This window comes from Pelodiscus sinensis, chromosome 3 (genome assembly GCF_052426305.1).
Source record: "Pelodiscus sinensis isolate ZL-2025 chromosome 3, ASM5242630v1, whole genome shotgun sequence".
NCBI lineage: Eukaryota > Metazoa > Chordata > Testudines > Trionychidae > Pelodiscus > Pelodiscus sinensis.
Window position 1 is genome coordinate 7,177,507 of NC_143054.1, and position 14,499 is coordinate 7,192,005.

Sequence of the window (14,499 nt, forward strand, 5' to 3'; positions counted from 1 at the left end):
GGCGAGGAGTCCTGTGGCACCTTATAGACTAACCGAAGTGTTGGAGCATAAGCTTTCATGGGCAAAGACCCACTTCGTCATGTATTCTTTGTCCCTCTCCCCCAGTCTCCTTCTATCAGGTCTCCCAGCTGTTATCCATTTCTCTTCAACCTTACATATATTCCTGTTACAGTAAAGGGTGTATGTTGGGACCAGGGTTTGAGCTGCTCTTTCCAATTTAAATACTTTCCTGCCACCTAGTGCTGAGAGTTAGTATTATCAAACATTCAATCTGGTAATTGAATAAAAGTGAATATTAACTTTAAAATGTGGAGGTCTTCTATGTAGCGAAGTGAAAATGCGGTTACTTTCCTAATCAAATAGTTGATAATTTTTTTTGTTGATTATTCAATTAGTCGACATGGTAGGCAGTTGCTGCACTCAGTCTGACTCACTGGTTCACAGCACAACCTCCTTAGATGTCACTCTGTATTGAACAGCCCAGGGAAACCAGCAGGTGAAGGCACTAGATCAGTCTCTGCTCCCCAGGTCTCTTTTCATTCATGAGACCTCACATGTGACTGCCTAAGCACATTTAAGAACACAGCCCCCAGAAGCATCTGAAGAAGTGGGTTGTGCTGCAGGACTACTGGTTTTTAAGTGTTTTCAGTTACAGACTAACTCAGCTATTCCTCTGAAACTTTTGGTTACAGGCAGTGCCCGGAGAGGGGAAATATAAAACCTCCCTGCCCCCCACCCCAGCTCTGTCTTTGCAAACTCAGCAGGTGGCCCATGCCACTGGGAGAACTTTTACCCCCCTCCCTGTGCAGGGGCAAACCCAGCATCCCCCCCCCCCCCCAGCTCCTCTTCTGCCTCACCCTACACGTGCTTGACCCCGCCCCCTAGTCAATGCCATGGGACTGGCTCCTGTGCCCCTGCCGGAAGCAAGAGTCTGACTCCTATCCAGGGCAGCGTGTTGGCAACAGCGGAGGTTACTGAGCATGCGCCGTTCGGACGCGCATGCTCAGTACGGTCGGAGCGGGAGCGTAGTGCGTCGCTACGCCGGAAGCGGAGCCAATCTGCTAGTTCGGGCAGAGTGTGGGCAGCAGGCACGGCAGGTGCCCCTGAGCACGCGCCGTTTGGGGGGCAGGCGCATGCGCTGTGGCACGCCGAGCCGGCGGTTGAGAGCAGGACAGTCGCGCGGCGCTCCAGCGGCATGAGGCAGAAGAAGAAAGGTAGCGGCGGGGCCGGCCTCTGGGAGGGGGAGGGGCGGGGCGCTCGAGCCGGGCGGAGCTCGTCCCCCCCCCCCCCCCGCTGAAGTTCTGGTGCTGCTGGGGTCAGGAGGGGCCGCGCCCAGCACGTGCGCAGGATCGGGGCCATCTCAGCGGTCGCTGCCCCCCAGCCGAGGCGGCTGCGGAGGAAGCGCCCCCCCCCCCCACCCCGGGGCGGGCCTTGGTACCGGGACTGGCAGCTGGGCCTGTCCTAGGCCCCAGGCGTGGTCTGCGCTGGCACCGTCCTCGCCACAACTTCTGTCACTGAGGGGTGTGAAAAAACACCCCTCGACCCCCCCCCATCCCCCCACGAGTTCCCCTCCACACCCCTTATCCGCCCCTCGACCCCCATCCCCCCACGAGTTCCCCTCCACACCCCCCCTCCTCCCCTCGACCCCCATCCCCCCACGAGTTCCCTTCCACACCCCCTATCCGCCCCTCGACCCCCCTCCTCCCCATGACACCCCCATCCCCCACGAATTCCCCTCCACACCCCCCATCTTCCCCTCGACCCCCCATCCTCCCCATGACACCCCCATTCCCCTCACGAATTCCCCTCCACACCCTCATCCTCCCCATGACACCCCCATTCCCACCACGAATTCCCTTCCACACCCTCATCCGCCCCTCGACCCCCCCATCCTCCCCATGACACCCCCATACCCCCACGAATTCCCCTCAACTCCCCCCATCTTCCCCTCTACACCCCCCCATTCCCACCACGAATTCCCTTCCACACCCTCATCCGCCCCTTGACCCCCCCATCCTCCCCATGACACCCCCATCCCCCCACGAATTCCCCTCAACTCCCCCCATCTGCCCCTCCACACCCTCATCCTCCCCATGACACCCCCATTCCCCTCACGAATTCCCCTCCACACCCCCCATTCCCACCACGAATTCCCTTCCACACCCTCATCCGCCCCTCGACCCCCATCCTCCCCATGACACCCCCATTCCCCCACGAATTCCCCTCAACTCCCCCATCTGCCCCTCCACACCCTCATCCTCCCCATGACACCCCCATCCCCCCACGAATTCCCCTCAACTCCCCCCATCTGCCCCTCCACACCCTCATCCTCCCCATGACACCCCCATCCCCCCACGAATTCCCCTCAACTCCCCCCATCTGCCCCTCCACACCCTCATCCTCCCCATGACACTCCCATCCCCCCACGAATTCCCCTCAACTCCCCCCATCTTCCCCTCCACACCCCCATTCCCACCACGAATTCCCTTCCACACCCTCATCCGCTCCTCGACCCCCCCATCCTCCCCATGACACCCACATTCCCCCACGAATTCCCCTCCACACCCCCCATCTTCCCCTCCACACCCTCCCATCCCCCCACGAATTCCCCTCCACACCCCCTATCCTCCTCTCGACACCCCCATCCCCCCACGAATTCCCCTCCACACCCCCCATCCTCCCCTCGACCCCCCCATTCCCACCACGAATTCCCTTCCACACCCCCTATCCGCCCCTCGACCCCCCCATCCTCCCCATGACACCCCCATCTCCCCACGAATTCCCCTCAGCTCCCCCATCTTCCCCTCCACACCCTCATCCTCTCCATGACACTCCCATTCCCCCACGAATTCCCCTCCACACCCCCCATCTTCCCCTCCACACCCTCCCATCCCCCCACGAATTCCCCTCCACACCCCCTATCCTCCTCTCGACACCCCCATCCCCCCACGAATTCCCCTCAACTCCCCCCATCTTCCCCTCGACCCCCCCATTCCCACCACGAATTCCCTTCCACACCCCCTATCCGCCCCTCGACCCCCCCATCCTCCCCATGACACCCCCATCCCCCCACGAATTCCCCTCAACTCCAACTCCCCCATCTTCCCCTCCACACCCTCATCCTCCCCATGACACCCCCATTCCCCTCACGAATTCCCCTCCACACCCCCATCTTCCCCTCGACACCCTCCCATCCCCCCCATGAATTCCCCTCCACACCCCCTATCTTCCTCTCGACACCCCCATCCCCCCACAAATTCCCCTCCACACCCCCCATCCTCCCCTCGACCCCCCCATTCCCACCACGAATTCCCTTCCACACCCCCTATCCGCCCCTCGACCCCCCATCCTCCCCATGACACCCCCATCCCCCCACGAATTCCCCTCAACTCCCCCATCCTCCTCCCACGAATTCCTCGACACCCCCCATCATCCCCCATCCTCCCCCCACGAATTCTCCTCGACACCCTCTCAACTCCCCTCGACACCCCCTCAACACCCCCATCTTCCCCTCAACATCCCCATCCTCTCCCACAAATTCCCCTCAACACCCCCTCTCAAATTCTCCTCAACACCCCCATCCTCCCCCACAAATTCCCCTCAACATCCCCCATCCTCCCTCAACACCCTCCCACCCTCCCCCACAAATTTTCCTCTACATCCCTTCCCCCTCCCTCACAAGTTCCCCTCTACACCCCCCCATCCTCTGCCACAAATTCCCCTCAACACCCTCTCATCCTCTCCTCAACACTTCCCTCATTCTCCCCCACAAATTCCCCATAGGACCCCCTCCCCCTCCTCTACAAATTCCCCTCGACATCCCTCCCCATCCTCCCTCACAAATTCCCCCCAACACTCCCCCCACAAATTTCCCTCGACACCCCCTCCACTGTTCCCCACACATCCCCCCAAGTTATAACCGTGCTCTTGGTGACAAAGCTCCTGCCCCTCCTTGGAAGTCATTGTGTGGGGCTCTCCCCACTGTAAGTATCCGCCGCACGGGGCACCAGATGGCTGTGTGGCAGCTGCGGTGGTATGTGGTGCACATGTAAACACAGTGAGGCTGGAAGGGAACTGCCATCACCCTCCAGTCTTAGCACAGCCCCCTTACATCAGTCCCTGTTTGCACTAGAGAATCTCATAAAAAAACAAAAAGGCTGGTTTAAATTTTTCAAGTGATGGAGAATCATGCCTGGTCTTTGGGATGTTGTTCCAGTGGTTAATTACTCTTGGGGTTGAAAATTGGTGCCTTATTTCTCATCTGAGTTTGTCTATTTTTCAACTTCAAGTGTTCCATTTTCAGCTTCTTGTCTTTACTGGCATTAGTGCAAAGTGGCCTGACAATGAGTTGTCAGAAATGAAGATGGAATTTGGGTTTTTACGTATACAACAAAACTACAACTTTATGACCATTATTTTCCTTGATAAAAAAGGGATGCTGTAATTCAGGAATTGAGTGCATTGACATAGATTTGTGGACTTGGCAGCAAGAGCTAGCTTGAACTGGTATCTTGCATGAATGGTTAGCATATATCCTATGCATGTGAGGGTTTTTTTGACCGACCCTACCTCATTTTTATTTTAGGAAACCTCAGCCATGCAGAGCTGATGATGATGACAATAGCTGATGTCATTAAGCAGCTGATTGAGGCTCATGAGCAGGGAAAAGATGTGAATCTAAATAAGTAAGTAGTACCATCCAGTTACTTATACCTTCTTACTTCAAGTCGAGGTGCCTGCCCTGCGAAGCCACGTTCTATAAACAATTTTAATAATAGTTTTCATACCCCAACTGAATTGTTCGCCAATACAAATCTTGTATGATTATGTAGTGACTTGAAGACTATGGCAAAAGACCAGCTTGGCTTAACAAGGAGATCTTGCATGATCTCAAAATAAAAAAAGGAGTCCTATGAAAAATGGAAACTAGGACAAATAACAAAGGATGAATATAGGCAAGCAACACGGGAATGCAGGGGCAAGATTAGAAAGGCAAAGGTACAGAATGAGATCAAACTAGCTACAGGCATAAAGGGAAACAAGAAGACCTTTTATAAATACATTAGAAGCAAGAGGAAGATCAAGGACAGGGTAGGCCCACTGCTTAGTGAGGAGGGAGAAGCAGTAACAGGAAACTTGGAAATGGCAGAGATGCTCAATGACTTCTTTGTTTCGGTCTTCACCGAGAAGTCTGGAGGTGTGCCTAACGGAGTGAATACAAGCAGAGAGAGGGTAAGTTTAGAAGATAGGATACACAAAGAACAAGTTAAAAATCACTTAGGAAAGTTAGATGTCAGCAAGTCACCAGGTCCTGATGAAATGCATCCCAGGATACTCAAGGAGCTGATAGAGGAGGTATCTGAGCCTTTAGCTATGATCTTTGAAAAATCATGGCAGACAGGGGAGATTCCAGAAGACTGGAAAAGGGCAAATATTGTGCCCATCTATAAAAAGGGGAATAAGAACAACCCAGGAAACTACAGACCGGTCAGTTTAACATCTGTCCCAGGGAAGATAATGGAGCAGGTAATTAAGGAAATCATATGCAAACACTTGGAAGGTAATAAAGTGATAGGGAATAGCCAGCATGGGTTTGTGAAGAACAAGTCATGCCAAACTAATCTGATAGCTTTCTTTGATAGGATAACGAGCCTTGTGGATAAGGGAGAAGCAGTGGATGTCATATACCTAGACTTTAGTAAGGCATTTGATACGGTCTCGCGTGATATTCTTATTGATAAACTAGGCAAATATAACTTAGATAGGGCCACGATAAGGTGGGTGCATAATTGGCTGGATAACCGTAGTCAGAGAGTTGTTGTTAACGGTGCTAAATCCTGCTGGAAAGGGATAACAAGTGGAGTTCCTCAAGGGTCTGTTTTGGGACCTGTACTGTTCAATATCTTCATCAATGACATAGATATTGGGATAGAGAGTACGCTTATTAAGTTTGCAGATGATACCAAACTGGGTGGGGTTGCAACTTCTTTGGAGGATAGGGACATAATTCAAAATGACCTTAGCAAGTTAGAGAAATGGTCAGAGGTAAACAGGATGAAGTTTAATAAAGAGAAATGCAAAGTGCTCCACTTAGGAAGGAACAATCAGTTCCATACATACAAGACGGGAAGCGACTGTCTAGGAAGGAGCATGGCGGAAAGGGATCTAGGGGTCATAGTGGACCACAAGTTGAATATGAGTCAACAGTGTGATGCTGTTGCAAAAAAAGCAAATATGATTCTAGGTTGTATCAACAAGTGTGTTGTAAGCAAAACTCGTGAAGTCATTCTGCTGCTCTACTCTGCACTAGTTAGGCCTCAGCTGGAGTACTGTGTCCAGTTCTGGGCGCCACATTTCAAGAAAGATGTGGAGAAATTGGAAAGGGTACAGAGAAGAGCGACAAGAATGATTAAAGGTCTAGAGAACATGACCTATGAAGCCAGGCTTCATGAACTGGGCTTGTTTAGTTTGGAAAAAAGAAGATTAAGGGGGGACATGATAGCGGTTTTCAAATATCTAAAAGGGTGTCACAAGGAGGAAGGAGAAAATTTGTTCCTCTTGGTTACTGAGGACAGGACAAGGAGTAATGGGCTTAAAGTGCAGCAGGGGAGGTTTAGATTGGACATTGGGAAAAAATTCGTAACTGTCAGGGTGGTCAAATATTGGAATAAATTGCCAAGGGAGGTGGTGGAATCTCCCTCTCTGGAGATATTTAAGAACAGGTTAGATAGACATCTGTCAGGGATGGTGTAGACGGAGCTTGGTCCTGCCTTGAGGGCGGGGGGCTGGACTCGATGACCTCTCAAGGTCTCTTCCAGTCCTATGAAGAGATACCTATTTACTTAATTGAAAGCATTTGTGCCATACCACGAGTCATATTAATGAAAAACAATAAAATATCTCTTGTTTTTTACATAGTAAGTCTGTCCAACCTGTTAGTCCCACAGATGCAATCCAGGGTATTTCTACAGAGCAAAGGCCAAAACACACCCTCTTCTGACTTGGGCTTGCAAAACTTGCATTTTAGGTTTAAATGTAGCATTGTAGATTATGGAATCATAACACTGGAAGGGATGTCTTGAGGTCATCTAGTGCAGACCCCTGCACTCATGGTAGGACTAAGTAGTATCTAAACCATCCATGACAGTGTTTGTCTAACCTGCTCTTAAAAATCTCCAGAGGTGGAAATTCCATAACTAGGGATGTTAGATACCGTGTAATTGAATAGTCATGTAACTGCCTGAAATTTTAGCTGTTACACAACTGTTTGATAGTGCGCTCCTGGCCCCACTCTCAGGGAACCCCCTGCAACCTCACCCTGCTGCCTCTTGAAAGCTGGCTCCCCACATGTATTAGCTCCAGCCTACCGCCCTCATCCTCTGCGCTACTGCCTTTCTATCAGAGGCAGCAGTAGGCTGGGGTGGTAGGGGAGCAGGTGGCTCTGATAGTTGTCGGGAGCCAGCTTTTAAGCCACCTCCTTATGGGCACCAGCTCCTGCTCCCCATACTGTTGCTGCCTCTGATACAGAAGCAGCAAGGGCAGGGGGTAATGTGTGTAGTCGACAGGAATAACCGATAAGGCCAGGTTTATTGGTTAATCGTGTAGTAGTCTACACAATGACATCCCTATCTGTAACCTCTCTGGGCAGTTTATTCTAGCAGTTAACCATCCTGACAGGAAGCTTTTCCTAATGTCTATCCTAAACCTCCCTTGTTGCAATTTAAGCCCATTGCTTTTTATTGATTTATTTTTGTTATTTTACAAGTTAGCTGTCACATGTAGCTAGCATCAGCTTTTTAAGTAGATTATTTTAACGTGTGTCTCATTAAGCAGTGTACATTAATCTGAACTGTAGACAGTAACACAGCACTGACTGGATTGAGTTGTAAATAGGTGCTTGGATATCACAACAATGGACGTGAATGAAATAAATTAATTTGAGATCTCTCCGTTTTAGAGTGAAAACCAAGACATCTGCTAAATATGGACTTTCTGCCCAGCCTCGTTTGGTTGATATCATTGCTGCTGTACCACCTCAGTATCGCAAGGTGCTGGTACCCAAGCTGAAAGCAAAGCCTATACGTACTGCTAGTGGGGTGAGCACTTTATAAAAATGACACTTTCGGGGCAGATCAGGATTAATTGATGTCAAACATTGTAAAGATATTGAAAGTCCAAGAGCTTTAATGAAGTACTAGCTATGTCGTCAATTTCCCATATTGTCTACTATGGGGAACCTACGGCCTGTGGATCCAGCCCACAGGCTCTGTCTGGCATGGGGGAGGAAGCAACTCTGGGAACAGCAATGCAGGGAAGTTCTGTTCCTGCGTTGGCTTGCAGGTTCTGTCCCCATTGCTCACGCTGGCCTGGAATTGTGGCCAGTGGAAGTGGCGGGCGTTGGTGCTTGCTAGTGCAAGACTATATAGAGCAACCTGTGCCCCCCAGAGCTGCGCTGGGTAGGCACCCCCATCCTCTTCTACCTCCAGCCCAGACCCCGCATCTCCCAGCCTGCTCCTGCAACTTACTTTTGCTCAGATCCCACACGCTCATTCCACCCCACTTCCCAGCAGCCCTCTCCCGTACACTGAACCCCTGATTTTTGGCCACACCTCAGAGCCTTTTCCCCCCTCTCAAATCTACTGGTCCCAGTCCTCTGGAAGAGTTAATCCACCATTGGCGCCCTCCACTGCCACCCATGTTTCTTTTTCCCCCTGCTTCTCAGGGGCCAAGTCAGTGAGGTATGGTGGGTGTTTTTTTGTTTTGTTTTGTTTTTTTTCTCTTCACTTCTCACTTGTTTGTGGCCTCTGATTTTTCTGCCCCCAAGCCAAAATATCTCCCTGCCCTTCCTTGCCCTCTCCCCAGTTTTGCAAAAATCTGGAAATGTACTGTTATCAAGGTAATTTCATGTTGCCATAGAGTAATTGACAAGTATCTCTGAAAATCAGCCCCTTGGTGTCTCAAGTTGAATAGCCAAAACTAGCAGACACTTGAAAAATTGCACCTTAACTTTTCTAGATCTACTATTCTCTATTTGTTAAAAGGGAGTGAGGCTCATTATTTGTTTGAGAAACTAACTGGATAAGATCATGGGAGAAAACATGACATAAAGATGCAGAGAATTACTTTCTTTGGCTGATGAGGATGAATTTCTTTCCTTGTTACCTGTTTTTTCTCCTTATTTTTCTGTCTCTCCAATGCCGGTCTTTTGAAGTCTTTCCCCAAAGCATATTGTCATTCTTCCAGTGTCTCACACTGGGGAAAGTGCATCAAACTGTCCTAATCAGAATTTTAATGTCGCTCTGGATGTTGGCAGTGTGCTTGTGTACCACACCTGATATGGGTCCTTTGCTTGTAAAAATGAGGAGGTTAGTTAAACAGAAATTAAAAAGTATACAGGCAGTCCCTGGGTTACATGGATCCGACTTACATCGGATCCCTACTTACAAACGGGGTGAGGCAACCCTGCACTAGCTGCTTCCCCCCAGCAGACCAGGGAGACGCGAAGCTAGCGCCCCCCATCCCCCCAGCAGACCAGGGAGACACGGAGCGGCTTTTCTCAGCAGAAACCTCAGCTTGAGAATAAAGGACTGAGGGAAGTGAGGTGTGGGAGAATAAAACTGAGCTCTGGAGAAATGTTTGGCTAGAGTTTCCCCTACAATATGTACCAGTTCCGACTTACATTCAAATTCAACTTAAGAACAAACCTACAGTCCCAATCTTGTACGTAACCCGGGGACTGCCTGTAATGTCAAAAGTAAAATCCCTGCAAGCTTCATGGAAACTTTTCAAAGACACCATAATAAAGGTCCAACTTAAATATATACTCCAAATTAAAAAACACAGCAAGAGAATCAAAAAGGTACCATCATGGCTTGGCTTAACCAAGTGAAAGAAGCAGTGAGAGATAAAAAGACATAGTTTAAAAAGTGGAAGTTAAATCCTAGTGAGGAAAATAGAAAGGAACATAAATTTTGTCAAATTAAGTATAAAAATATAATAAGAAAAGCCAAAAAGGAGTTTGAAGAACGGCTAGCCAAAAACTCAAAGTAATAGCAAAAGTATATCAGAAGCAGGAAGCCTGCTAAACAGCCAGTAGGGCCCCTGGACGATTGAGATGCCAAAGGAGCGTTCTAAGATGATAAAGTCATTGCGGAGAAGCTAAACGGATTATTTGCTTTGGTCTGCACAGCTGAGGATATTGGGGAAATTCTTAAATCTGAGCCATTCTTTTGAGGTAACAAATCTGAGGAATTGTCCCAGATTGAGGTGTCAATAAAGGAGGTTTTGGAACAGATTGATAAACTTAACAGTAACAAGTCACTGGGACCAGATGGCATTCAGCCAAGAGTTCTGAAAGAACTCAAATGTGAAATTGAGGAACTATTAACTGTGGTTTGTAACCTATCCTTTAAATCAGCTTCTGTACCTAATGACTAGAAGATATCTAATGTGACACCAATATTTAAAAAGGGCTCTAGAGGTGATCCTGGCAATTACAGACTGGTAAGTCTAATGTCTGTACCGGGCAAATTAGTTGAAACTCTAGTAAAGAATAAAATTGTCAGACACCTGCATGAACATAATTTGTTGGGGAAAAGTCTACATGGTTTCTATAAAGGGAAATCATGCCTTACTAATCTACTAGAGTTCTTTCAGGGGGTCAACAAACATGTGGACAAGGGAGATCCAGTAGATATAGCTTACTTAGATTTCCAGAAAGCCTTTGACAAAGTCCCTCACCAAAGGCTCTTATGTAAAGTAAGTTGTCATGGGATAAGAGGGAAGGTCCTCTCATGGATTGATAATTGCATCTAGTTCTGGGGCCCCTACTACAGAAAGGATGTGGACACAGTGGAGAGGGTCCAGCGGAAGGTAACCAAAATGATTAGTGGCTGGAGCACATGATTTACGAGGAGAGGCTTAGGGATTTGGGCTTATTTAGTCTGCAGAAGAGAAGAGTGAGGGGGGATTTGATAGCAGCCTTCAACTTCCTGGAGGGGGGTTCCAAAGAGGATGGGGAGAGGCTGTTCTCAGTAGTGACGGATGGCAGAACAAAGTGCAGAGGTCTCAAGTTACAGTAGGGGAGGTCTAGTTTGGATATTAGGAAAAACTATTTCACTAGGGGTATGTCTACACATCAGAGTTATTTTGGGATACCAAAGAAATACCAAAATAGCTACCCCGCATCTTTTGAACATGTCCACTATTCCAAAATATAGCGGACGTGCTATTTCACCATCCCTGTAAACCTCATTGTACAAGGAGTAAGGGATAGTTCATAATAGTACTTTATTTCTAAATTTGGTGCTGTGTAGACAGCTCCAAATTTTGAAATAGCCTATTTTGAAATAGACTCAAAATAAGATATGCAATTTGCATAGCGCAAATTGCATATCTTATTTCGAGTTTAGGGTGCTTTGTGGCTGCACCAAAGAAGGGTGGTGAAGCACTGCAATGAGTTACCTAGGAAGGTGGTAGAATCTCCATCCCTAGAGGTGTTTAAGTCCTGGCTTGACAAAGCCCTGGCTGGGATGGCTTATTTGGGGTTGGTTCTGCTTTGGGTGGGGGGTTGGATTCAATAACCTCCTGAGGTCTCTTCCAGCTCTAAGATTCTGTGATTTTATGAACTGATTAAAAGACAGGAAACAAAGGGTAGGAATAAGTGGTCAGTTTTCAGAGTGGAGATAAGTAACTAGTGGGGTCCCCCAAGGGTCTGTACTGGGACCAGTCCTACTCAACCTATTTATAAATGATTTGGAGAAAGAGGTAATTAGTGAGGTGGCAAAATTTGCAGATGATACTAAACTGCTTTAGATAGTTAAGACCAAAGCAGACAGTGAAGAGCTTCAAAAAGATCTCACCAAACTAAGTGATTGGACAACAAAATGGCAAATGAAATTTAATGTTGACAAATGTAAAGTAATGCACATTGGAAAAATAACCCCAACTATATATACAATATGATGGGGACAAATTTAGCTACAACTACTCGAGAGAGAGACCTTGAAGTTATTGTGGATAGTTCTCTGAGAACATCCACTCAATGTGCAGTAACAGTCAAAAAAACAGACAGAATGTTAGGAATCATTAAAAAAGGATAGAGAATAAGACAGAGAACATCTTATTGCCTCTATATAAACCCATGACACACCTACATCTTGAATACTGTGTACAAATGTGGTCACCTCATCTCAAAAAAGATATCTTGGCATTGGAAAAGGTTCAGAAAAGGGCAACAAAAATTATTAGGGGTTTGGAATGGGTCTCGTATGAAGAGAGATTTAAAAGACTTGGACTTTTCATCTTATAAAAGAGGAGATTAAGGGAGGATATGATAGAGGTCTATAAAATCATGACTGGTATGGAAAAAGTGAATAAGGAAAAGTTATTGACTTATTCTCACAATATAAGAACTAGGGGTCACCAAATGAAATTAATAGGCAGCAGGTTTAAAACAAACAAAAGGAAGTTTTTCTTCACTCAGCACTAGTCCTGCCTGTGGAACTCCTTGCTAAAGGAGGTTTTGAAGACCAGGACTTTAACGGGGTTTAAGAAAGAACTAGATAAATTCATGGAGGTTAGGTCCATCAATGGCTGTTAGCCAGGATGGATAGGAATGGTGCCCCTACTCTCTATCACAGCAGTTCCCAAACTTTCCCAGATGGGGACCCATTTGACAATGCAGAAAGAATTGGTGATCCAAGGCAATTCAAAAACGGGGGGAGGAGGGCAGAGCCACCTGGGGACACACTTGGCGACCCTTTTGAAATGTAATGGCAACCCGTATTTGGGTCCCGACACATAAACCCTGCTCTATTGCTCTATTAAAGGCTGGGAATGGGTGACCGGAGAGGGACTGCTTGATGATTTTCTGTTCTGTTCATTCCCTCTGAGGCACCTGGTATTGGCCACTGTCGGCAGACAGGACACTGTACTGGATGGATCTTTGGTCTGACCCAGTATGGCCATTCTTATGTTTTTCAATGTGTTGTTGTGTGCCATGAACATATCCTGCTGCTATACCCTTTGGGACTGTGGTAACCCTTTTTAGGCATGGCATTGCTAATTGCATTTAGTGGTGGTCAACTCTGTCATTTCCACTAATGTGCCGGAGTATTGGGGTAAAGTTCAGATGGAAAACAATTAAAATACCCCCCCGTATACATACCCGTTTGCACAATTCCAGGATGCGTTTTTTGTAATTTCTGAAATAACTATGATCATAATTTTCTTCTTTTGTAACTCTTCTTATTACAGATTGCTGTTGTGGCTGTGATGTGCAAACCTCACAGGTGTCCACACATTAACTTTACAGGAAACATATGTGTGTAAGTATGACTATTTGGATGAGCCAAAGGAGAAATGTGTTTTAGTATCTCTGTAATAAGGCTGGCCATGTGGAGTAGCATATGGTCACTGTTTCCATTTGGGGGGTTTTACAGACCATGGTTACTTCTGAAAGTCCACAGGGCGGCTTTCTGCAAGAGTGAAAACTTGTAGGAAGTTGAATCAAAATCCAGACTGCTGATGCATGGGTGTTAGGCAGAAACAGATCCTGTATTTGACATGCTTTTTTCCTTCCATGGGCTAAACCCTGCTTGTGTTAGTGGAAAAAGTTAGGTGAATACAAAGAGCTGGTTATGGCCACTTGTTAATATTGAAGTACACATTGTGTTATTTTAGATGTTCATGTAGGTATATAAAAATGCTGAAAAGGTTCCACGGCCATTCACGTAACTTAAAAAATACACCCTTAGTGCAGCAATTTGTGGTAATCTACCTTGAATCCCCCTCTGTTTGAACAACTCCTAGTCATGCTGGTACAGTTCTCCTCCTTTTTCAAATGCCTGGTAAAATCGAGTTCCCTGCATGTTACTTTGCTCAGCGGTTTTCTAAACAATATGTCCTTGAATTCAAGCAACTACATAGAGCCGAGGTCACCAACTGGTAGATCGTGATCTACCGGTCGACCTCAGGGGCTCTAAGAGTCGCTCTTGAGCCCTCTCTGAACTGCGCGCCTGCGCAGTACATTTAAATTTGATTTCCTCATTTGAAGAGCAGCTACTCACCGAGCAACAACACAGGTGAGTAGCTGCGAGGAATGGTGGGATCTGGGAGGTCGGGAGGGCTTAAACACCACGGCCAGCTGACTGTGGCTTTCAGCTGAAAGAGGCTGCCCTGCGCTCCAGCTGATTGGGCGGCTTCTCCTCTGCGCCTGCCCGCGTGGGGCACCCTGGCTGAGCGCCATGGACAGCTGGTGTACCAAACTCCGTGGGCAGGTGCAGAGGAGAAGCCGCCCAGCCTCCTCCGGGCTGAACGCCACAGCCAGCTGGCCAGGCAGCTTCCCCTCTGCACCAGCCCACGTGGAGCATGGTGAACCTTGGCTGAGCACCATGGCCAGCTGGCTGGGCAGCCGCTTCTCTTCGCTCCAGCCCGGCTGCCCTGCGCTCAGCCCGGAGGGAGTGGGGGTCGGAGGCTTCCCTCCGTGGCAGGTGTAGG

At 48.2% G+C, this 14,499-nt stretch overlaps 1 protein-coding gene across 1 annotated transcript in view; it reads left to right on the forward strand.

The window, feature by feature from the left end:
* The first annotated feature begins 1,055 nt into the window (after positions 1-1,055).
* The window catches only part of ELP3 (elongator acetyltransferase complex subunit 3), a 152,598-nt gene continuing 139,154 nt past the window's right edge, over positions 1,056-14,499 (forward strand). The window contains exons 1-4 of the mRNA XM_075923284.2: positions 1,056-1,214; positions 4,586-4,685; positions 7,958-8,096; positions 13,258-13,328. Of these exons, the coding sequence (XP_075779399.1) occupies positions 1,196-1,214; positions 4,586-4,685; positions 7,958-8,096; positions 13,258-13,328 (329 nt within the window). The 5' untranslated portion in view covers positions 1,056-1,195. The remainder of the gene's footprint in view (positions 1,215-4,585; positions 4,686-7,957; positions 8,097-13,257; positions 13,329-14,499) is intronic.